Source organism: Varanus komodoensis, unplaced genomic scaffold, assembly GCF_004798865.1.
Source record: "Varanus komodoensis strain SLA01 unplaced genomic scaffold, ASM479886v1 scaffold20_1, whole genome shotgun sequence".
Classification (NCBI taxonomy): Eukaryota; Metazoa; Chordata; class Lepidosauria; order Squamata; family Varanidae; genus Varanus; species Varanus komodoensis.
Genome location: NW_025335587.1, coordinates 9,115,029 through 9,136,886, shown reverse-complemented (window position 1 = coordinate 9,136,886; position 21,858 = coordinate 9,115,029). Strand labels below are relative to the sequence as shown.

At 38.9% G+C, this 21,858-nt stretch overlaps 1 protein-coding gene across 1 annotated transcript in view; it reads right to left on the bottom strand.

The window, feature by feature from the left end:
• Nucleotides 1-21,858, bottom strand: part of PATJ (PATJ crumbs cell polarity complex component) — a 186,254-nt gene that overhangs the window by 20,930 nt on the left and 143,466 nt on the right. The window contains exons 31-39 of the mRNA XM_044430263.1: nucleotides 20,219-20,287; nucleotides 19,632-19,746; nucleotides 17,579-17,709; nucleotides 12,039-12,122; nucleotides 8,382-8,575; nucleotides 5,713-5,860; nucleotides 4,059-4,145; nucleotides 1,858-1,975; nucleotides 322-353 (exon numbers count right to left, since the gene is read on the bottom strand). Of these exons, the coding sequence (XP_044286198.1) occupies nucleotides 322-353; nucleotides 1,858-1,975; nucleotides 4,059-4,145; nucleotides 5,713-5,860; nucleotides 8,382-8,575; nucleotides 12,039-12,122; nucleotides 17,579-17,709; nucleotides 19,632-19,746; nucleotides 20,219-20,287 (978 nt within the window). The remainder of the gene's footprint in view (nucleotides 1-321; nucleotides 354-1,857; nucleotides 1,976-4,058; nucleotides 4,146-5,712; nucleotides 5,861-8,381; nucleotides 8,576-12,038; nucleotides 12,123-17,578; nucleotides 17,710-19,631; nucleotides 19,747-20,218; nucleotides 20,288-21,858) is intronic.

The following is a 21,858-nucleotide window of genomic DNA, read 5'->3' as shown; positions in this document are numbered from 1 at the left end:
AACTCAGTGCAAGGAGAAATCCTTGGCACCATGGAAACCATAGTCATTTGCTGAACAGAAAGGAATTGTACAATATGTAACTGATCCCTTTGTATGTGGTTCAAAGAACATAGGATTTCTAATATGCACATATGCAAAGCTGAAGTGAGATAATGGAAGGACTGAGGAAGCTTCAATGGATAATATTCCCCTCACATAGTAATATTACAGCTATAAATAAAAATTACGAACAGTATGTTCCCATTCAATGTTGATAAATTTTCAACAGTTGGAATTTTGCTTGAAAAAGGCAAGAAAAGTTAAGAGAACAAACTCACTCACCCTTGTTATCTCTACAGTCCTTGGGCTCATGTCTGCTCCAAATAAAAATAAATGAACAATTAGTTTCTGAAATTCAGAGATAATGCCATCAGAGGACTATGGTTTGTGGTTGCCTTTCAAAGTTTCACTTGCTAGACATTGAATCCCATATGCACTGGGGAGAGTTTGAATGTGCTACCTTCCACTGAATTTAACTCAGTATTTAAAGTGCAGGCACACAAGCTGAAATGCACAGCGATTTGGTCCATAGCTGACAATATATTGACTTTGCTAAAATTTCACTTTATTAGGTTAGTTCTGCATAAATATTCTACAATACTTAACTATCTACACTACAACATAATGTACGTAAATAGAATTGACAGCTAATCTAGGCAAAACATCATATACTTGACAAGGAAGCTCCTGGCCTGATCTTTTTCCAGATTTAGTAAAGGCATGGAAGATGAACGACCAATGTGCAAGTAGCTTATTGAACATTCGTGGTAATAGCCAGCAGTTAATGTTAGTGAGTAAGAGCAACTGCATGTGAGGTCCCAAGTAGGCTTTTGCCTGGTTCAAACAGAGAATGGGATTGGATGCCATACTCCAGCTCATCCTGGGTTATTTAGCCCACAACAAGCCATGGTGCCCATAGGTGCCAGGCTGAACATGCAACACTTATTTGATGGATGTTATTTCATGTAAACCCAATGAGTGTGGGTTTAATTGTGGATTACTGTCACTGGGTTCCCATGACGTGTAACCCACTGAGCAGTGTTTGCCCATTCTAAATGGTACTGCATGCACTCCAAATGTACAGAAGCCTCACCATGGCTTCAATAATCCAAGGTGAAGTTGTGGTGTGTGTGAGATATACATGCAGCTGCATTTCAGATAGCCCACAGTGGGCTGTCATGCTGTATGAACAACCACAGCGCTAGTAGTCAGCATATCAAAGCCACATAATCAAACACTCCACATTCTACCACCAGCTAAGAACCTCCTTAATACAGGCCATCATGCTGGTCAACCGCTCTGATTAGTCCTATAGCAGCCTCCTTCTCCAGAGCAAATGCACTTTTCCTGGATTTTCCTGGAGCTTTTCCTCATGCTGTTATTACTACTTGGCATTGCTACGCACAGAAACAAACAAACAAAGGTGAGGTTTATGTTGTTGCTATGTGCCATCTAGTCATCTCTGACATATGGCAACCCTATGAATAAAAACCTTCCAAAATGCCCTGTTCATCACAGCCCTGCTCACCTCTATGCAAAGTTCAAGGTTGTGCTTCCTCTCAGCCCAACCTACCTCACAGGGTTGTTGTTGTGGGGATAAGATGGAGGAGGAGAGAAGATGTAAGCTGCCTTGAGCCCTTTGTAGGAAAAAGGCAGGATATAAATCGCAATATATAAAATCTATCTCATATTTGGTCTTCCTTTTCTTCTTCTGCCTTTGGGTGTTCTTAGCAGTAAAGTTTATGAGCCAAAACATTACAAAAGCACTGAATTCTAGTATAATTTGCAGGGTTACTGGTTGCACATGCGGTTCCATACCTGAGTTCCTGTGAGAGGAATCAGAAGATGATCTCTTAGTGCTGACAAAATTCTGTAAAGTAGAGAGAACTGGAGCAAATGTAGGGTGGAAGTGGCTATGAACGCTGTGTTGGCTAATCTGAAAATTAGAAGCAAAACTAGTCAGGTGAAAGAAGAAACCAAAATGTGTTTTGTAGCAGCTAAAACATTCAAAGGCAGCTGCATGCATCATGGGTTACAGCATCTCTTCTGCATTATCCACAGTATTTCTAAACCAAAAATACCTGCAATGTGCTATCCTCATTGCACCACTTGATGATACTTCCCAAAGCAGTGAAAGGTTGTGCTACTAAGAACTCTCCTGGATAGCTACTCATGTTAATGTTAAGCAAAACTGCATAATGATCATATGCAGTTTTCCCCTTATTGAAGTGTTCCCCTTATTGAAAGGTTGAAAGATAGACCGGTCAGAATGACTATGTGCATGCACAGAAAGTCTCTGTGTTTGTGACTTTGACACAGTTCTTCCTTCTTCCACTTACTCTCAGGAAAAACTTTTACCCCTCTGTGTTTGAGACTCTAAGAGTATTTTTCCCAAATGTTTCACTCATTCATATTTGGATCCCGGCTACAAAGCCACAGCTGTGTAAGGCTTGTGTCTGAAAGAAGACCCCACCCCTCCTCAAACTCTTCTGGCTAAATAGATTTTCAGAATACAGAGTGCTAATGAAATGTCTGCAGAATCTGGATTAGTGCTCCTCAGGGAGCATGGAAAATTCATTAGCAGTAGCTTTCAATCTCTAGTGTATTTTTCAGACTAGCAGGAAAGAAGGTAAAGAAATAATACACATGTAGACCAGTGCAAGTCGTGTGCAATAGTCCATATGCAGCAAAACACCAAATGGATGTCAAGGTTTGGCATCTGGGCATTCACTAAAGATGGGCAGACAGACTGGAGAATGACAGCAAACAGAAATGAGAACTAGTAGTTTTGTTAAAAATCTCATCGCCTTCCTGTGAAATTCTAGTGACTGTTTGGCAGCTTTCTAAGGTCAGAATATATTATATCCTCTCCTTAATTCAGCCGTACAGAGTGTTTCATATACAGCAGACAGGTTTGCACCTCATGCTAACCCACTCTAACAATAAGCTACAGGGACTTAGTTATTGTGAGAAGAATGGACTGTGTGTTCCAAAGATGACTGGGTTCATTTTGCCTCCTTTCCCCTCAGTCCTCCAGCTGGTGTCTCAGAGACTTGGCAGTAGAGGCAGCCTTGTCCCTGCTCTGCTGCAACCACAAGCAACCTTTTTCACACAATGTGACTCCCCCACACCTTTCTCCTCCCCCACACCTTTCCCCAGGAGATAATGAACACTGATCTCCAAATTGACAGCCCCTTCAAAATGCCCAAGTAGGACATGGAAGCAGCTTCACTGGTGGGACACCTCATTTTAAAATGCACCCAAATGCTCACTTTTTAAAATAAATTTATACAATTTTCTTTTTAGTCAGACCTGTACAACTGTGGAGGTGTGCAATTTCATGGCTAAATATGGGAAGCCTTGCCTGTTAAAAGGCATCAGGCTCCTACCATGGACCAGGGTTTGGTTCAATTTATAATGACAGCTGTCAAAAGATGAGCTGCCAAGTGAAAGCATAGGCACAGGTCTTCTTTCTTTGCCAAAGGGGGATAGAAATCTTCACTTCAAGATTGTCAGGGTTTTGAGGTCCTGTGCAGGGGTCAATGCCCCCCAGTTTTCCATCTACTCCCAAGACTCCAGGTGTTTAGAAAGGCTGAAAAGTAGACTAGACTGCTTCTTGCTGGGTGGCTTGTTGGAAAAAACAAACAAACAAACCACCCTACAAGAAGCAATCTAGTTTCAGATGACAACTCAGTGAGACCATTTAATTGTTTTGCAAGCTTTTTATTACAATTAAGCTTGTTAGCCACTGTGCTGGCTTCAAATGAGCATGACTGTTTGTACAATTATTGTATTAAAATATCAGAGCCTAATAACATTATTTGTAAATTATAAACATGTTTATTTATTTCTAAAATAGGATTTTTAGCCCTGTTCTGTCCCTCAGTGTTGCTATGTTGCATCAATGGTTAACATTTGTTGTCTCAGATTCCCACATTACACATGATAAAGCAAAGTAATCACAAACTGATTTCTATATCATCCATTTCCTATATGATATTATACTATCTGCTACTAACCTGACTGTTTTGAGATGTCTTCCGTGATGACAGCCAAGAGCCAGCCTTTAGTCGTCCAATCTCTAGGTGCACAAGCCCTTGAGCACACTTAGAATATGAAACAAATATAGCTTTCTATATAATGCATTAATTTATTAGAAAAGGGTATATCCTGGGCAAAATCAAGCTTATCTCTTCTTGCACCTGTTTGCTCCAAGTAATCATTAACAGATCATAACAAACAATTGAAAATGCTATTTCAAAGGAAGGCTGTTGAACTTTTGTTAGATGAATTCGTTTTCAGAGAAGCTCTGGAAAAGGTATAAGGGACCAAGGTCAGAAGCACCAGTCATATTTCAGCTAGTATTTTACACATATTTTAAATACAAGCTGAAAGCTCTTACTGTCTGGAACTAAGCCTTAGAAGATGCATTTCAACCTTTTAGAATGGGGAAAAGACTGCAAAAGTCGAGAAAGCACCAAATGCTTGGCGTTCTGGTGAAAGGAGCATGACTATCTAGGAAATCCAGAGGCTAAAGCTGGCTCTGGGGCAGCAAGCAGAATTCCTTTCCAGAATAAGAGCCCATTTCCAATATTGAAAAAGCAACCTATACAGTGTCAATGGACTGCATGATTTCAAATGGCAGATGAGAGTATTGCATACTTAAGGCTCTCTCTATGTCAAAACTCCTTTTCTGTAGAACTAGATCAGAGAAAGCTGTACTAGTGTCACAAGGATGACATTTTTCAGCCACTTATGCACACAGTTTTTTTCTTTTTTTTACATATGGCACCATTTGTTTCCCCAGTCCATATGATTTGAAGAGGAACCATCCCAATCTATATTTTACAAAGTAAGCAAATGTACAATTATTTCTTCTAAAAATGTATCTGCCACTGAGATTTATCCATATAAGCACAACTTTCATTTATATATATCAATCAAAACTCTCTCTGCCTCCAGCATTAATGGCTATATTAATTTCTTTTGGCAAATTAAGCTGTTACATTATCATCTCCCAGCCTTTGATGCCAGGATATATGATGGTAAGGAAAGAAGAGCTATGCAGATAGCCTTGTGGCTGTATCATTAAGGGATAAGAATAACAGCTGACGAAGGTCCCTCAGCTTTTACTGCATTAACAAATATTCCAAGATATAGCAAATAAATGCACAAATTCTAAATTTGTCAAAACACCTATTATAGGAATTGTCAGGAAAATGAAGATCCTCACCCCATATAATATTCTTTATTTCAAAGTATTTATGCTTTTCATGATTGTGCCCTCACCAAACATAAAAGGAAAGGTACAAAGATACATTAGGCACAAAGGTATATGATTATTAGAAGAATGTTATTCTGCATCAAGCAAGCCATTTGAATATTTTTGGTAAGACAGAACTGAAGAAGTAGGTTTTCAAGGCCTGCTTGACTAAAGAGCTGCATAATTGCTGGGATTGCTCCCAAAAGGGCCTACCTCTTGCACTCCTGCACCTCAGTGATCTTACCACATGCCTCCCTCCCCCCCTAAAAAAATTCTTAGTATTTGGTCAGGATTATACAGAACCAATTCACAGCATAACAGTGATAGTTCATCTTGAGTAATATTATATGCTTCCCTTGTGCAATGCTTATAATTGCTGATAAGTTCTCAACAATTTATCGTCCCCGCACCTTAAGAATGGTGGCAACCACTTCCTGGGATGCATGCCTAACATCCTCTCCATTGACGGACAAAATCTGATCCCCTTGGATTAGTCTCCCATCAAGGTCAGTGGCTCCTCCTCTGACAATGTCGGAGATAAATACTCCACTTCCATTTCTAATAATGCAATAAATATATATATTATTGTACAACCAAAAATAATTTCTAAATGCAATTTGCTCATAAAAGATAATTACCATTCCCAAAAGTACATTTAGATTTATCCCGCCTAGGATAAGTAACACAATAGACTCAATGCACTAAGTTTATTTTTAAAATGGCAATAAAATGTCAAGAAAGTTGGATCATGTTTGATTTCTAAGTAACAACTAAACTTAGGTTACATTCTGGCCTTAAAATGAAGTATAAACACATTCTGCCAGGTGTCCAAGATCTTAAGCCCTGTATGCATTGTACCTGGATAAAACTTTGGTGTCATGCACCCATACTTCTCTTGGTCTTTCAGTCACAACTTCCAAAGCCAGGATCAGTTGGCACTTAATAAGATACATGCTGTTAAATTCTTAATGTTTTGGTTTTGACAACTACCCTTTTCAAATCTTATCTTCAACTGCAGACAACAACCTTGTACATGTTGGACCAGAGGTAAAACCACCTAAATTATTAAGCAGCCAACATTAGATAGCAGTCCTGTACAATCAACCTGATACAGGCCCGCAAAAACAGGTCCTGCCAGACAAACCTTGTGGAATTCTATGACAAGGTTTCTAGATGGCTAGATGGAGGGGATGCAGTGGATGTGGTATACCTGGATTTCAGCAAGGCCTTTGACAAAGTGCCCCATGATATCCTGGTGGATAAACTGAGGAGTTTTGGGATACACCAAAGCACTGTCTGGTGGATTAGGGCATGGTTGACTGACCGAAAGCAGAAGGTAACCATTAGCGGGGAATCATCGGGATGGCAGCCAGTAATAAGTGGGGTCCCCTGGGGCTCTGTCCTGGGGCCGATCCTGTTTAATCTTTTCATTAACGACATGGAAGAAGGGGTGAACAGTCTGCTGATCAAATTCACAGACGACACTAAAACTGGAGCAGTGGCCACAACTGAGGAGCAGGTACTCCAGATCCAGAAGGATCTGGACAGACTATGGAAGTGGGCAGGAGACAACAGGATGACGTTCAATGTGGATAAGTGCACGGTCTTGCACGTGGGGCATAGGAAAAGGTGTCATAAGTACAGGTTAGGTGACAAGTGGCTGGGGAACAGCACTTGTGAAAGGGACCTCGGGGTACTGGTTGACTGCAGGCTAAACATGAGTCAGCAGTGTGATGCGGTGGTCAAGAGGGCAAACGCCACCCTTGGTTGCATAGCCAGAAGTGTGGCTTCTAGATCAAGAGAGGTATTACTACCACTCTACACGACTCTGGTGCGCCCGCAATTGAAGTATTGTGTTCAGTTTTGGGCCCCTCATTACAGAAAGGATATAGCCAGGTTGGAGTCAGTGCAGTGTAGAGCCACAAGGTTGGTGGCCAGTTTGCAGGGGATGCCGTATGAGGCGAGACTGAGGGAACTGGGTCTCTTCTGCCTGGAGAAGAGGAGACTCAGAGGGGATCTGTTGGCGACATACAGGTATGTGAGGGGATGTCACATGGAGATGGGTAGAGACCTGTTCTCCCCTGCAGAGGAAGGCAGGACACACTCCAATGGAGCAAAGCTCAGGGAGCCAAGGTTCCATTTGGATGCCAGGCAGCACTTCCTGACAGTCAGGACCCCGAGGGTGTGGAATGGGCTTCCACGAGAGGTCGTTGAGGCCCCATCGGTGTGGGTGTTCAAGGATAGGTTGGATGTCCACATGGTGGGCATGTCGTGAGCGGAGCCGGCTGGTGCCAGAGGTCAGACTAGATGGCCCGGGAGGCCCCTTCTGACTCGCTCTGTTTCTGTGTTTCTATACAAAACCTAGTCCTAGTCAGACCACTCATGAATGTTCAAATTACATCTTCCTTTCTCTTGAAAACTTGTGCACTGCCTCATGATGATACAGATATTTGCCCCATGCCTGGCCGCTGCTTGCCTTGTGTCCCACTCTCCATCTTGCATCTGTTAACCCTGATTTCCCAAATCAAAGTATATAGGGAATTCAGGGGCCACTGTGCAGCTAGCTAGCTAGTTATCTAGCCACTGCCACCATGGTGCCCTTAGTTTCATCACTGCCCTCAGTTTGCAGAACAGAACAACCAAGGATCCCCATTAACATTTAACAGAGGGTGTCAAGCAGCAGTGTCATCATAGTCTGTTTCCTCCTTCCTTGTCTGACGTGTGTGTGTGAAGTTACTGCTAAAATGAAGTTCCTGCTAGACAGTTGCTGTGCCGTATCATTTCATGCCAATCCCATCCTGCCACACAAACACACATGGAAGGGGAAAATATAATAGGAACCCACTGCCACTCTAAATACCATATTATAAATCATGGCAATGATCTTCAGCTACTTTAAGCAGACAAAATCCTTGTTCTAGACTCATTCCCTGAAAATAGGGCAGTGACTTGGGCAGAAGGCATTTCATCTAGGCCCTAAGACAGATTGTATCAAATTTATACTGAATGCCATAGCTCTATAATGCTCTTTTCTGCTATAAAATTATTGTCAACTGATCTTATTGAATACAGTTCTTACCGTTTTCCAACAATACTTAGTCCTAGCCCTCTGCCCATTTTCCTTTGTAGGTCTACATGGAAAATTTCCAAATTTTCTTCATCTTTATAGTGGGCTTCATCTCTATATACAACCAATTGCACTTGCTGAGGTGTCTGCCTCAAGGCTGTGATAGCATCTTCATGACTAGCATTCCTCAAGTCTATGCCATTAACCTGGAATAAGAACAGCATATTATAGTCATAGTACTCCTTGTTGCTTGGATTTTCATCAGTATAGTAAAGCAATACATCAAAACCCCAACATATTCAAAGTAGGAAAGCTTTCTGCTGGATAAAGAAACAGATAACTCTATAACATTTTCGAATGGTTATTTTATACATTATATAGACAGGAAATCTGTGAGAATCCCAATACAGCCTGTTTTGAGCAGCTCTTTCCCTCTCACTTTCCCTCTTCAGCAGACTTTAGAAGCAGCATTCTTTTATTAAAACTTAGCAGGTTACAGAACAGTATAGATAAAAGAAGCACCCTCCTTGAGATATGGGGAAAGTGTCTGCCCATGTAAAGAGCTAAATTCAAACTGAAACTTCCCCTCCTTCCATTCCTTTCAGTACAGTTTCTGACTGCACCCTCAGGGAGGCCCTTGCTGATTGAGGGCTAGATGGTGGGAATATTGAACATAATTTGGTCTGTTCGCTTTGCCTGTCATCTCCTGACTGGAGGAAGGAACTCTATTTCCTCCCCACAGCTCTGAAATGTCTCCCTCCTTTTCTAAGGTTGGCTGGTTCTCATGCTCTGCTTGAGAATCTTCACTAGGTAATGTTGAAACTGCCAAGATTCTATCCACATTTCCTCTTCAGCCTCTTCTTCCAGAGCAGACGAATCTGTCTATGCAGACTATAATATGAAAGAGTTGGATCCCTTCTCTACACAGAAACCCCAGAACTTTCAATCTCAAGGCACTAGATTTCCAAAGCCAAGCTGAAAGGAGCTGACACATCTGGTTAACTGTGAGATCAGAGGCTTCCACTTTTCTTTCAGATTAACCACAGTTGGAAACAAGCACTACAAAGCTGGCATGTTTCCATTAACTTTAATTAACATTAACCACAGTTTGCAGGATTTGATAGACACAACAAATGGCAGTTTGTTCTTATTTCAAAAATATAAACAAAAGCTTCCGAATTTCACCATGGAGCTATGCTGAAGAACAGAAGGGAGAGCCTAGGCTTCTTAATCCTGAAGTATGGCTTAGTATCTTGCCAAATCAACCCATTCTGTGCTAATGCCTTCTTCTCATTTACTGATCAGTATGATCATGATGCTTCATTTTGGGTTGCCATCATTTTAAGCTAAAAGAGACAGAAATTCTGTAAATCAATATCCTTCAGTGTGTTGGTCACTTAACATTGTGCTTGATACCTTGCCTGCAGCATTATTAATTGTTCTTTTTAATATAATGTATGCAGTATCCATTCTTCATTTATTATTTAAAACTTGAAAATGTAAATTTCCCTGAATTATTTATGCCAAAGCACAGGGTTGTAAACTCAAGAAGCTGAAGGACTAACAATCCAATCCAGTCCAATCTAATCCTTCTTAAGGAACTTTAACTGAATTCAGTGGTCCTTACTCCATGTAACATACTATTCTGGATGCTTTGCAAATATAGTTCTTCTCCTTTAAAATTTAGATGGCAATCATGTAATTCAAAATGCAACCAAATATTTTTACAGATTCCAACAGATGGCACACAAGACCACTAGAGCAACTTCAAATTGGTCTTAAAGGTAATATTATAGTTAAAACAGCATAGGTTTATCAACCGATCCAGGATACTGCACATATAATAACCCTAGCCGTAAACCACCCAAAAATACTCCTTTCAGTGATGTGCAAATTAAGTGGCAGAAGCCAGACAAATCTTTCTATTGTCAAAATCTTTTCTATGACTTATATCATTATCAGTTTTTTACTCTCTGAATTACTGGTATATAGAGTTGTTAGCTCCCTGGTGGTGTAGTTGATGTTTACAGGTATCCTTTCTGATTCGTCTGTCTTGAGGACCCTCTATTAATAGTCAGAATGATCCTGTTCTACTAGGTTAACTTGAAATCGATCCCCTGATGCTGTGTCACTATTGGACTAGGGATTTGCACAGGTAGTCCCCAGGTTACGGATGAGTTCCATTCCTGAGAATGCCCTTAAGCTGAATTTGTATGTAACTTGTATCACATGAGTAAGCCAAAAGTTTGCCTTAATATATGTAGTTTCCTTTGTACACATATAAAACACTTTCAGAAACACTTCCATATTCACTATAACATATTAAATGCAATACACCATTGAAATAATGCAAATAAAACAGTAATAATAATGTAACTACAGGTACTGAAGAGAGAGAGATCTATATATATGTGTGTAGGTACATGATATTGTAAAAAGAAAAAAGAAACAGTTATTAAAACAGCTTAGAACATTCTGAGTTAACATTAAGTCTAACATTAACTGATGATGATGGAAATAGACCTGGTGCTGAAGAGTAAGGGTTTGATTGTGCTGCTGGAGAGGAGGCGGTTACCACTGTAGTCTAAGGTTTAGACACTGAAGAACAAAAAGCTGTGAATATTGTATCTCTAGGGAAATGCATGGCCACTGAGAAACATGCCACCAATGAATCTATGTCTCTATGGAACATGTCATGATTCCATAGAGATATAGATTCATTAGAGATGGTCATGAGTCATGAATATCTGTAGGGAACTATGAGGAGACTGATGACACATCACCAAATGTGTCATGTAGTTCCCTAGAGATATTCACAGCTTTTCTCTAGAGATAGTCATATAGGGTTTATAGCAGTCTTTGTGTTTGTAAGTACAAGTTGTTTGTAACCTGGACATTTGTAACCTGGGACCAACCTGTATATGGTTTTTATACTTTGCTTTTACCTATTTGCTTTTGACTGTGGTTGATATGCAAATCAGCTTGAAACCAGACCTGCTCCAACACAACTGAATGGTAACTGTGGGACCTGTTTCACAGACTGCATGTTCTTTGTGTTTACAATAGTGCAATAAACTGACTTTGATGTATCAGATTCAAATATTGAATTAAACTACAATAAAATAAGTCATAACTAATTCTTTATGCTGTCCTGGACTCACAGAGCCAAGAACAACAATATTCACTTGGACCTGTAGAGCCCTTCTGATTGGTTGCCCCTGATGTGTATCATCCATGGAAAACAGCTCATTCTGAGGGATTCACACAAAGCCCCTGAATTGCTCTGTCATCAGAGGCATACTTACAAACTTCTTCCTTAGCACTTTCTGATACAGCATCTCAACACAATATGTATGAACGTCAGCAAGATCCATGCAGTGGCCTGAACAAACATGGCTTCAGCTGATATTTTGACCAGAAATTGCAGAATATAACAAATTCTGCTTTGAAGTTGATATATGCATGGTTTTCATATTTTGGAAATAATTTTCAGAGCTTAAATCAAGAGATGGGCACAGAGCGCAACATTATTGTAAACAGAGCAAGAACTGGCACATATTTTCTATGTGCAATATTCAAGATAATAAAACTAGTAATTTAGCCCTGTGCTTGTTTTAATGCCAGTACAATGCATACCCCCAGCTGCTAGGAATTAAACAGAAATCTTACCTCCAGAATTTGATCACCAGCCCAAAGTCGATCATCTCTAGCAGCTGCCCCTTCTTCATATACTTCATGTATTACAATAGCATCCTAATGGGAAGTATCAACTGTTCATTAGCATTAATGCTGAAAGAACTTTCAAGTCTGCAATGCAGAATGCAGTATGGATATGACAGCCTCAAAACAAATTTATTACATTGGTGAGTTTTTACGATGGTTACAAGATTTTGAGTAAGCTGCAGGATCACTGACTCTGCCACCAAGACCTGAGCTTAACATGGTAATAGTGTTACATTGAACTAAGATTAACCATGGCTAATTCTATTAATAATTTCAAACTTATGTTTAAAAAGTCTAGTTAATATTAATTCTTATATAATGTGCAATCATAGTTAAGATGGTGGAAAGGAGGTGAAATTTACATCAAAGGACATCAAAGAAAAATGCAGTTTCATAGCTACTTGAAATATTTTAACCGTTATTAGGAGATTAGCAGTGCCACATCAGCTCCAACTATCAGGGTTAAAGAAAAAAAATCTATTTTTCCTTCTGTTTTTCCAACTCTAAATTTGGGATGCAAACAGGTTCCCACCATCTGGGAGTACTATTATCCCATAATAGATTTTACCCATGTTATACAGACAGACATTAACTACACACGAACTCTAGATCAACTTGCATTTTAATCCTGCTTAACTTTTATGATAGAGCTTAAATGATGCTGTTATGAATAATGACTCTTTTAAGGCCTTCATGGGGATGATCAGCATTAATTAGGAAACTGATGCCTTGTGCCGAATGGCTGCAATTTAATCCACAAAAAGAAATGAAATCCAGAAGTTTATTAGTTTTATTACTGCGGCATCAGATGTTGCTCTTGGGAATGTTTCAGTGATATGCACTTATTGTCAGAAGCAAACACCTTGCCTAGAGGGTGTGAGTCTCCAGAATCATGTTTTTACCATTTCATCCACAAAACAGGATGCTGATGCTCCCGCAGGATGCTTCCCAGCTTTCAGTTTTAATGACCAGCTATTGAAAATAAAGAATGCTGCAGGCTCAAAATTTAAAAACAACATTAATAAGCAGGAGTGTTATGCAAAGAGGAATATAAATTAAACTCTAGAAGAAGAGGAAAGGTAAAATGTTACACACAAAAATGAAGAAATATATGAATAAGTATAAGATGGGGAGAGACCAGGGACTAGGTGGCAGCATTACAGAGAATGATTTAGGAGTTATAATTAAATAACTATTAAAAATTAACAACGTGCTGCTCTGATCCTCCTGCTGGCATGGCACAGTGACTATCAGTTTTCCTTGCATCATCTAAACCACTGTTTTCAAGACCAGTGCAGTAACAGCAATAATATAACACCACTGTCAAAAGTATTGTGACTTGTTCCTGGTGCTACAGGCAAAAGAAGGCTTGAGAGGTTGTGAAGCCTTCAGTAGCAATCTGCCATGGCCCCACTAAAGGAATCATGATCAGAAGTCCAGTCAGCGCTCCCAGAGACAAACATCACCGAAGAACAGACCATGTCAGAAGAACAGGCAGGGCCTAACCCTCCAGGTGAGAAGGCTGCAAGTCCATCTGTCATCAGAGCAGACCTCAGACTCTGAGAGACAACCTCAAGAGAGGCAACATCTTAAGGAGCAGGCAAAAAGATTTCATACAAGTAGCTCCTGTTCACAGAAGACTCCTCATGAGTTTTTTTTTAAACCTACTTGTGAATAGAGCTCTTCTCCTGATGAAGGTTTCTTCTGGAAGCCTCTGAGGTGCTATCTCTGAGTCCTCAGTGAGAATGCCACTTATAAACTCTCAGTTGAGAGCTGCTGCTTGCTCAGTAACTGAATCAAACTTTTCCTTTGACTGACATCTCAAACTGCTGTTCCTTGGTTTTCTGACATGATCCTGCTTATGCACTGCCCTTTCTTGCCTGAACTGGTAGTGCTTCTGTCTACTTACTGACTTTGCTATATCAATTTGTTCCAAGGCTGAGCGATACTAAGCTACGGCAGGACACAACCAGGTACATGGAGTAAAAATATGAAGATGCACAAACAGCAGCATGCTGTGATGCAACAGTGGTCCAGTACTAATACTACTACTTAGTATTTTAATTCTTTTCCCCAAGTGTTCAAAATGCTTTACATGATGTCATGGAACATTATAACAATCTTGCAAGATACACCATTGTTTTTATAGATGGAATATGAGAAACAATGGCTTGCCCAAGGTCATACAGTAACATCTTGAAGGAGACTTGATTGGATTAAGGATGCTCTCAGATCTCAGTTCATGCTCCTAATTACCAGTCACTTACTCTACATGCTGAGAGTAAAGAAGTAATACAGTCACATTCCCCTTGCTGGTCTCCTGTGAAAGGAAATCATTGTTCCAAGACTGATTCTGTTCCAAAATCAAGTCTGAACCTAGACTGGAATGGATTCAAATAATCCTTTTTTTTAAGAGCACCTGCAGATGAGATAGTACCATTCTCTCAAGTGCCTTTCCCAGAGAAGGAGGGTTTGTGATCAGGTAATGAGTGTGAATCTCTGATTCCAGGAATAGTTACAGCACTTTCAATTTCAGATATCAATCCATCACATAATGTGTCCTCCATACCCAGATCTGTCTGGCCAGTCAGCTAAGGTTAGCTTAAAGGAGTCATGAAAGGCAAGGGTCAAGAGATTATGAAAGTATGTGAGAGATGCAAAAACCTTGTCCACATTCTGAAAGGGCTTATAAATGCCCAGCAAGCTTCATAGCAGAAAGGAATTGTGGCAGGGTTCATGCAATCTATGTTCAATACTTTAGATGCATTCAATCTTTTTTATATCCTGGCTTGTTAAACTATGGTTTGACCAAATTATCTTTTACACTGAGATGCTACAAGAAAATATAGATTGTTGTAAACCATGGAATATAAACCTTAAATCTCCTCTTCCCATAAATGAGGGAGAGTATCATATAAAAAACAAGAAATCACAGGTGTGTTTCTGAATAAGTCTTCTAGGGAAAAATGTGTATTTCTATGTATGCTGTTTTACTTGCTTAACGTTCTATATACATTCCATCTGAGATATGGCTTTCTGAAGTAACTTTCACCTACAGCAAAACTAAACTTTGTCAGTTCTTAGCACTAGTTCTGAACCTTAGGCATATGTGAATACTGGCCACAGTAAAATATCCAGAAATAAAGTTCCAAAAAGTGATTTCAGTAGCTAATTGTAATATAAATGAATGGGTTTTATTTATGAAGCCCTTTAACAGTAACATTTTTCTTGCTGTATAAAGTCATTCATAGCAGAAAGGGTAGCTGCTGGAAGGTCACAGAGCATGTTGAGTTTAAACAAATATTTTTAGTGAAACACTACATCACTTAGGGCAAGGTGACATGAAATGAGAAGGACATGAAGACGAGGAAAATAATATCATTACTCTAAAGCAGCCTAGTAAGCAAAATTTTATTTAGAAGCTCTCTCTTTTGAAGTGGCAAGGCTCTGAGTATTTGCAACACTCTGCTCTTACAAGACTCATGGTTCAGGGTTCTCTGTGTATTAATTACTTACATAAATCTGGAGCAACTTTTATTACAAATTATTTCTGATCTAAATCTAGCTGATAAAAAGAAATACTTTCTTACCTGAACTCTTGTACCTTAAATGTCTTGGATTTGAACTCTGACTTTGATTCTGTGTGTGTATTCTAGCCTTGGAACTTCTTTGTGAACAATGCAATATGATAATCTAGACTATCTAATTTGGCAAGTTATTCTGTTCAGACAGGGCACCAGGTGGAATTCTTTTTCCAAAATGCAGTCGAAAGGAAGTTCATCCATATATATTTTGATTTTGTTCACTGTTGTTTCAATGAAAGCTAATATTAACACTGCATGTAACAATTCCCCTTCCTGAGGAAGCAAGCTAGCACCAAAACATCAGGTGAGTGGCACAAAATTAACACTGTGATCTTTTTGTTGCTTTTTACCACTTTGGATGTCTCCCTGTTGTTGGCCAGGTTTTGCAAAGAAAAGTAAACTCTTGGTTTGCATTTCATGAATAAAGTTTGAGCATTAAAAAGTATTTTCCAATAATGGTATTGGTCAATTTCTGAAAGCCAGGCATAACCTTTGTGAGAATATGTGCATTACTGTAATGTCAAACTGGTATTGAAAGTTTATGCTTTCCAAAGGCCAGCTTTTCTATATTTGGTGTGATGCTTCTTTTCCAAAAAGCTTCCATATTTACTATTTTGCCCCATCTTTTAACCATATACTTGGAGGCCTCAAAAAAAAAATCTAGGCATACATTTCTGTTTTTCAGCATGATGGATGGACGGTTAAGGGGAAGTATGAAACATATAGTAACACAAATAAGCTGTCCAGTGTGTACAGGATGGTAGAGCTAAATTTAGGGAAGCTCAGGGAATTTATGTGCAAGAAGAAAAACATGGAAAAGAGGTTACTGGATTTGGAGTACTAACTGCTCCTTTCTTTCATACATGTTTGTATTATAGGTGTGGTGTCCACATCCCTGTCATGAACTAGGAAGCAGGCTGATAAGCCCAAGTCAAATGTTCTCTATTCTTCTGTTCCTGTACCTTTTGCATGGGAGACACCACAACAACCCATATGGGATACTGTCACTGCAACTGATGAGTCTCTACCTTTTGCTTTTCTCTTGCTTCCTAGAAAAGGTTTGCCCTTTTATTTTTCTGATCTGTATTTCTACAAAAAACAAGTATTTCCATGAATAGTTGTCATGTCACAAGAAGCTGCTTAATCAAGGGATACATGTGTTCCACAAGAATTGCATTACTCTTGTTTAAATGGCCTTATGACTTTCTTAACCTCTGGGCGGTAGCAGATTTGCAGACATCCTTTTGATAATTTGTCATATAACAGAATTATTGTGGAGCTCTGAAATATTGAGAGGGGAAGCCATGTTGAATTGCAGACTACGGTAGGTGTCTACTGTAAAATAGAGAAACTGAACCTTTGGAAAAACCACAGGGAGGTGCAGTGAAAAGGTATTCAAGCAGATGTGTAGCTTTGTCTACATATCTCATGTGCAAATCTTTGCTATGGATTTTTGTTTATTTGGCTTTGCATTTTCTTTGCTTACAAGAGGACATGCAGAGACCTGACCCAGACTAGGACACTGTGTTCAAGCAGGGGAGGCTTTCACACCAGCCACCTGCTTTTTGAAATTTATCTTCCCCACATAGGGCTTGATAGCAAGATGCCCTTCTTTTAGCCTTGCATCTAGGGAGTGAGACCTGGGGATGAAGACCTGGGGATGAAGGGTGGCATCCCCACCCTTCATCCCCACCCTTCAAAAAACTGGCCTGCTGCATACCTTCTAAACTATCTTTCTACCCTCAGATACAGTAGTACCTTCTCCAGTTTTGAAGAAGATTCAGCTGCCATTCCAGGAAGATTTTTTAAGATTTTGATTCATTGTATTAAAATTGTAAGATTCATGAAAACTTCCCAGTGTGTGTGCATGCATGTATAAAGAATAGCCAACAAGTAACTTACGAGTGGTGTGTCTTTCCCTCCTACAATACTGAGCCCAAGCCCTGATCGGCCTTTGGATATTTCTATAACCATTTCTTGTCCAGGAACTATCGGGCATGTTGCTGGATCAGTCAAAGGAGGTGGAAAGCTGCCTGCAAACAAAGAAAAAAGGTACTAATCAATGAAACAAGTACTATACTAGGTGTAAAGAATCTGTAGTTCTTGTTGGACTTCAGTTCCCAGCAATTGCAGCCCGTGTGACCAGTGGTGAGGAATGATGTAAGTTGTGATTCAACAATGTCATGGGGCTGCAGGTTCCCCATCACTGCATTACACAAAACAGCAGCATCAGAATAGACTGTTTCTATAGGCACACCCTCATCAAATTAATTGAAAGTGGAAAAACAAATTTCTGATTAATTGCAATGAAGACCTTGAAGTGACTCTTGAGGTCTTCTTGACCTCAGTGGAGCCAGCTAGAGTCACTTCAATGCATTTTAAAGTAAATAAAACTTCAAAGACTGCAGCCATAAGGATGCTGTTTTGCAAGGCATTTTCTTGATTTTCATTCCTGATAGTATTCAGAACAGATGACATGACAGCTGCCAGTAATTAAAAAAATCATCAGACATTCTTCTGGATCTTCTGCCACTTAAGGTCCAGTAAAGATTTTGCTTTTCATTTCTCTCAGTGTGTGTGTTCTTCACTCACAACACTGATGTATTCACACAGCCATGCAATATCAGCTGTGACAAGTTTTTTAAACCTTAAAGCGTATCTTCTTGATTACCTAATTATTATGGCTATAATTTCTGAGCTTAGTTCATACATTATTTCCCTTTTATTACTGCATTTATATCCCGTCTTTTTTTCCTTTTGCAAGGGACCCAAGACACCTTATGTAGCCCTCCTCCATTCCATTTTCTTCTCACCACAACAACCCTGCGAGGTGGGTTAGGCTGAGAGTGTGTGACTGGCCCAGTCACCCAGCAAGCTTGCGTCATGATTTCAGGACAGTGTACAATTTAAACATGAACACTGACAACAAAACTTGGTCTTAACATACAGTAGAATGTGGTGGTGGAATATGGAGATAGTACTTTAAGCTGAAATGAGAGGATGACTTTTTATGTACCATCATATACATTAGTGCACCAGACAGGAAAGTGTGTAACTGACCCTTCTTCCTACTGTGCTTGTGTTCCTCTAGCAAAGTACTTTCATACAATCTCTCTGTGTGTTTGTTTTTAACCCGATGAACAGAATTTCAGTTCTACCTCCATCCTGCCCAGACACTTATTAAAATTCCTGGAGCCCCTCTTACCAGATGATTAGCAAACTTCATGAGCCCTCTGTACCTTGCAGCTCTCCAGAAGCCACAGTAGTTTTTATAGAAATGATAACTCCAGATCCAAGGCAGAGACAAAGTTAACATAAACAACTGAACCAAAGAAACCCTTCTATACCCTCTTTCCCCTGCAGTTACCTGTGTCTTCCAAAACCCTTATCTGGAGGCTTTGGGGTTCTTCCTGAACAATGTGATATGGAGCTTAAGAAGCTGCTGGGAAGAATTTCTTTTTTTAGGTTAACTTATATTAGGACAGGCAATTATCCTTCCATTGCTACTGTACAGGAAAGTGGATGCCAGAATGAATGTGTTAGTCTTTAAGACTATAACACAGCTACCTTCTAGAAAATGTTTCTTTCTATCAACCTCTTTAAGTTATCTTAGGATCTAAGACACTGAATAGAATTAATGACAGTGCAATCTTAAAGTAACAAACAGCTCAATAAATCCACAGCATGTAGGCCAAATGAAGGAGGAAAAAAAATAAAAGAAAAAACATTCCAACTTACATTTCTGTAATAACAACATTGAAGAAAAAGCATCCTTATCTTGCATTATATTAAAAGGAATTGCTTTTCAAAGTAAATTATATCCAAATAATTATATTTGTTAATCTATTTTTTAAATGTAAAAATGAGAAATATTGTTGCTACAAGCATCCAAAAAGAGTTAGTAATGAATGCGAAATAGGTATGTATTGCTCAGATGGAGATAATTAGCTCATACTTCTGCTGGTGAATTCTGTCTCTGAAGAATAGGAGAATGCAGGTGGCAAAGATATCTCATGTAAACTGATGGGGATTACTGTTGAAGACTTTGATTGCTTTAATTGGTTATGGACCTGGAAGGAATGAAAAGAGAATAAGAAATAAAAGTAGATGAACTGTTAAGTCATCTTCTGAAACCCAAATAAGCAGCTTAAACCACAAAGAAATGTTTAAACAGATAGATGAAGGATGTGTAATACAACATTTAACTACTGTAAAAGTAATGATCCTCCTACTTTTCATGCTGTGCTTGAAGACATCTTGATTTAAAAAGCATACTGGCAAAATATTATTCAGCATAAGATTTAAAGGCCTGTTAAAATCCTGACAGTGCTGATAAATAAAATAACATTCATGTTTATATAGCTTTCTGTTATTCCTATTTATTCTATTCTGTTAATAATATTCTGTTATTCCTATTTCTGACTTTTTTGTAAGTATGTTTAAATGTTGCTATTAAAAAATTAACACTTTTTAAATTAAAGGAGAACTAGTACATAGAATGCTTTCACATTTTAAAAAACTAAAAGGGATAGATATACATACATTTTCTGCAGGTTGCTCTGCCATAGCTTGCTGGTTTTCCACTTGTTTGTCAACCTTGTTACTGACATCCTAATAAAACAAATTAAAATTAAAGTACAGTGCAAAGATGTACATGACATGCTCAAACCCAACTGATTTTTATCATAGCCTTTTTTAAAATTCACATCAAAAGCACAATGCTCAAGTCACATACATGTAGACTATGCAGCTCATGGCTACATGTGGCTAAAACTCTTCAGGTAAATTATCTTCTACAAGTTTAATCCAAAGTTTAATTTTGGATTAGATCTATAACTAAGTTATACTTTAGTCACATTGAAATCAATGGAATAAATTAGATTTAACTCACTGAAATCCAGCTACTTTTGATGGCACTAAAACACGGGTAAGTAGTCTGGATCCAGGCCATTTGGCTTTTATATTTTTTGTGTAACCTCATTAAATGATAACATTAACTTGGTGGTTATATAAACTCCCATGTTCTGATTTGGAGGAACTCTACCACATTTCTCAACCCACATCTATATATGTGTAGGAAACTTTGCACAAGAATGGAGCAAAGAATGTGATTGCACTATCCTGAAAAGTTGTGTTTCATTTATTTACAGGTTTTGAAAAACTAATTTAAAGGTGTGCATTGATACATTTCTTTGAATTAGAAAAGATGTCTAGGTAAATGTAAAGAGACAAATTATTAACTTTTGTCCTTCCCTTCTCATTTCTGGGGAATTCTCCAATAATCTTGTTTAATTTATGCAACATTGTATTAATCTGTAAGAAATGAAAAATATGACTACTGTGGATTATCAAGAACAGAAACTGTTCCACCAAACATCAGACAAGGTGTGGCCTCCCTATCTGAAGCACTGGGGAAACATGGGGAGAAATTAAAATTGACCTATGCTGCAGATCCCAGATAAAAAGCTACATATGGAAGATAAATTGTCAGTCTTGCTGCTTTCTGTCTTACATGCCTGCACATCTAAAGTATCCCCAGATGCCATAGAATATTCTTTACTTCCTGTTAGGACACATGAAACAGTTAATATTGTTTCATGTTGATCATTAAAATGAAACATTTAGCACATGTACTCTTGAATTTTTACCACAGTGCCCATTATGGTCAAGCAGGCTAAAATGATACACCAATTACAAATTACTGGTCTAACAGTATAATTAAGTCAGTTCACTGTAGAATTCTGTACATGATGGAAATGGCCAAACAAATCTGATCTCTTTCTGATTCATTTCATCAGTGATTAAGTTTTCATGACACAACAATTCATCACAGGTAAATTATCACAATTGCTTGCAGTGTCATTTAACCCAACACCATTTCTTTTGGGATAGCTTATTTTCAGTAACAGGCTACCATGACAACCCATGGGTTTTTCTAGAGGTCATTCACTCTACAATACTGGCATATCATCCAAACCTGGAACAGCAATTTCATCCTGGGATGTGGGGACTGGCTGGTGAGCTGCTTGGTAGGAATAGCAAAAGCTAATGTTCCATGTGTCTATTTGTGCCACTTTCTCCAGTTTTTCCGGTTCTTTTCAACTGACAACTTAGCAAATGGTTTCTGGCAACTGTGTACAAATTAGTCTAAGTGTAGTCTCACCGCTCAGTTTCCAAGTATG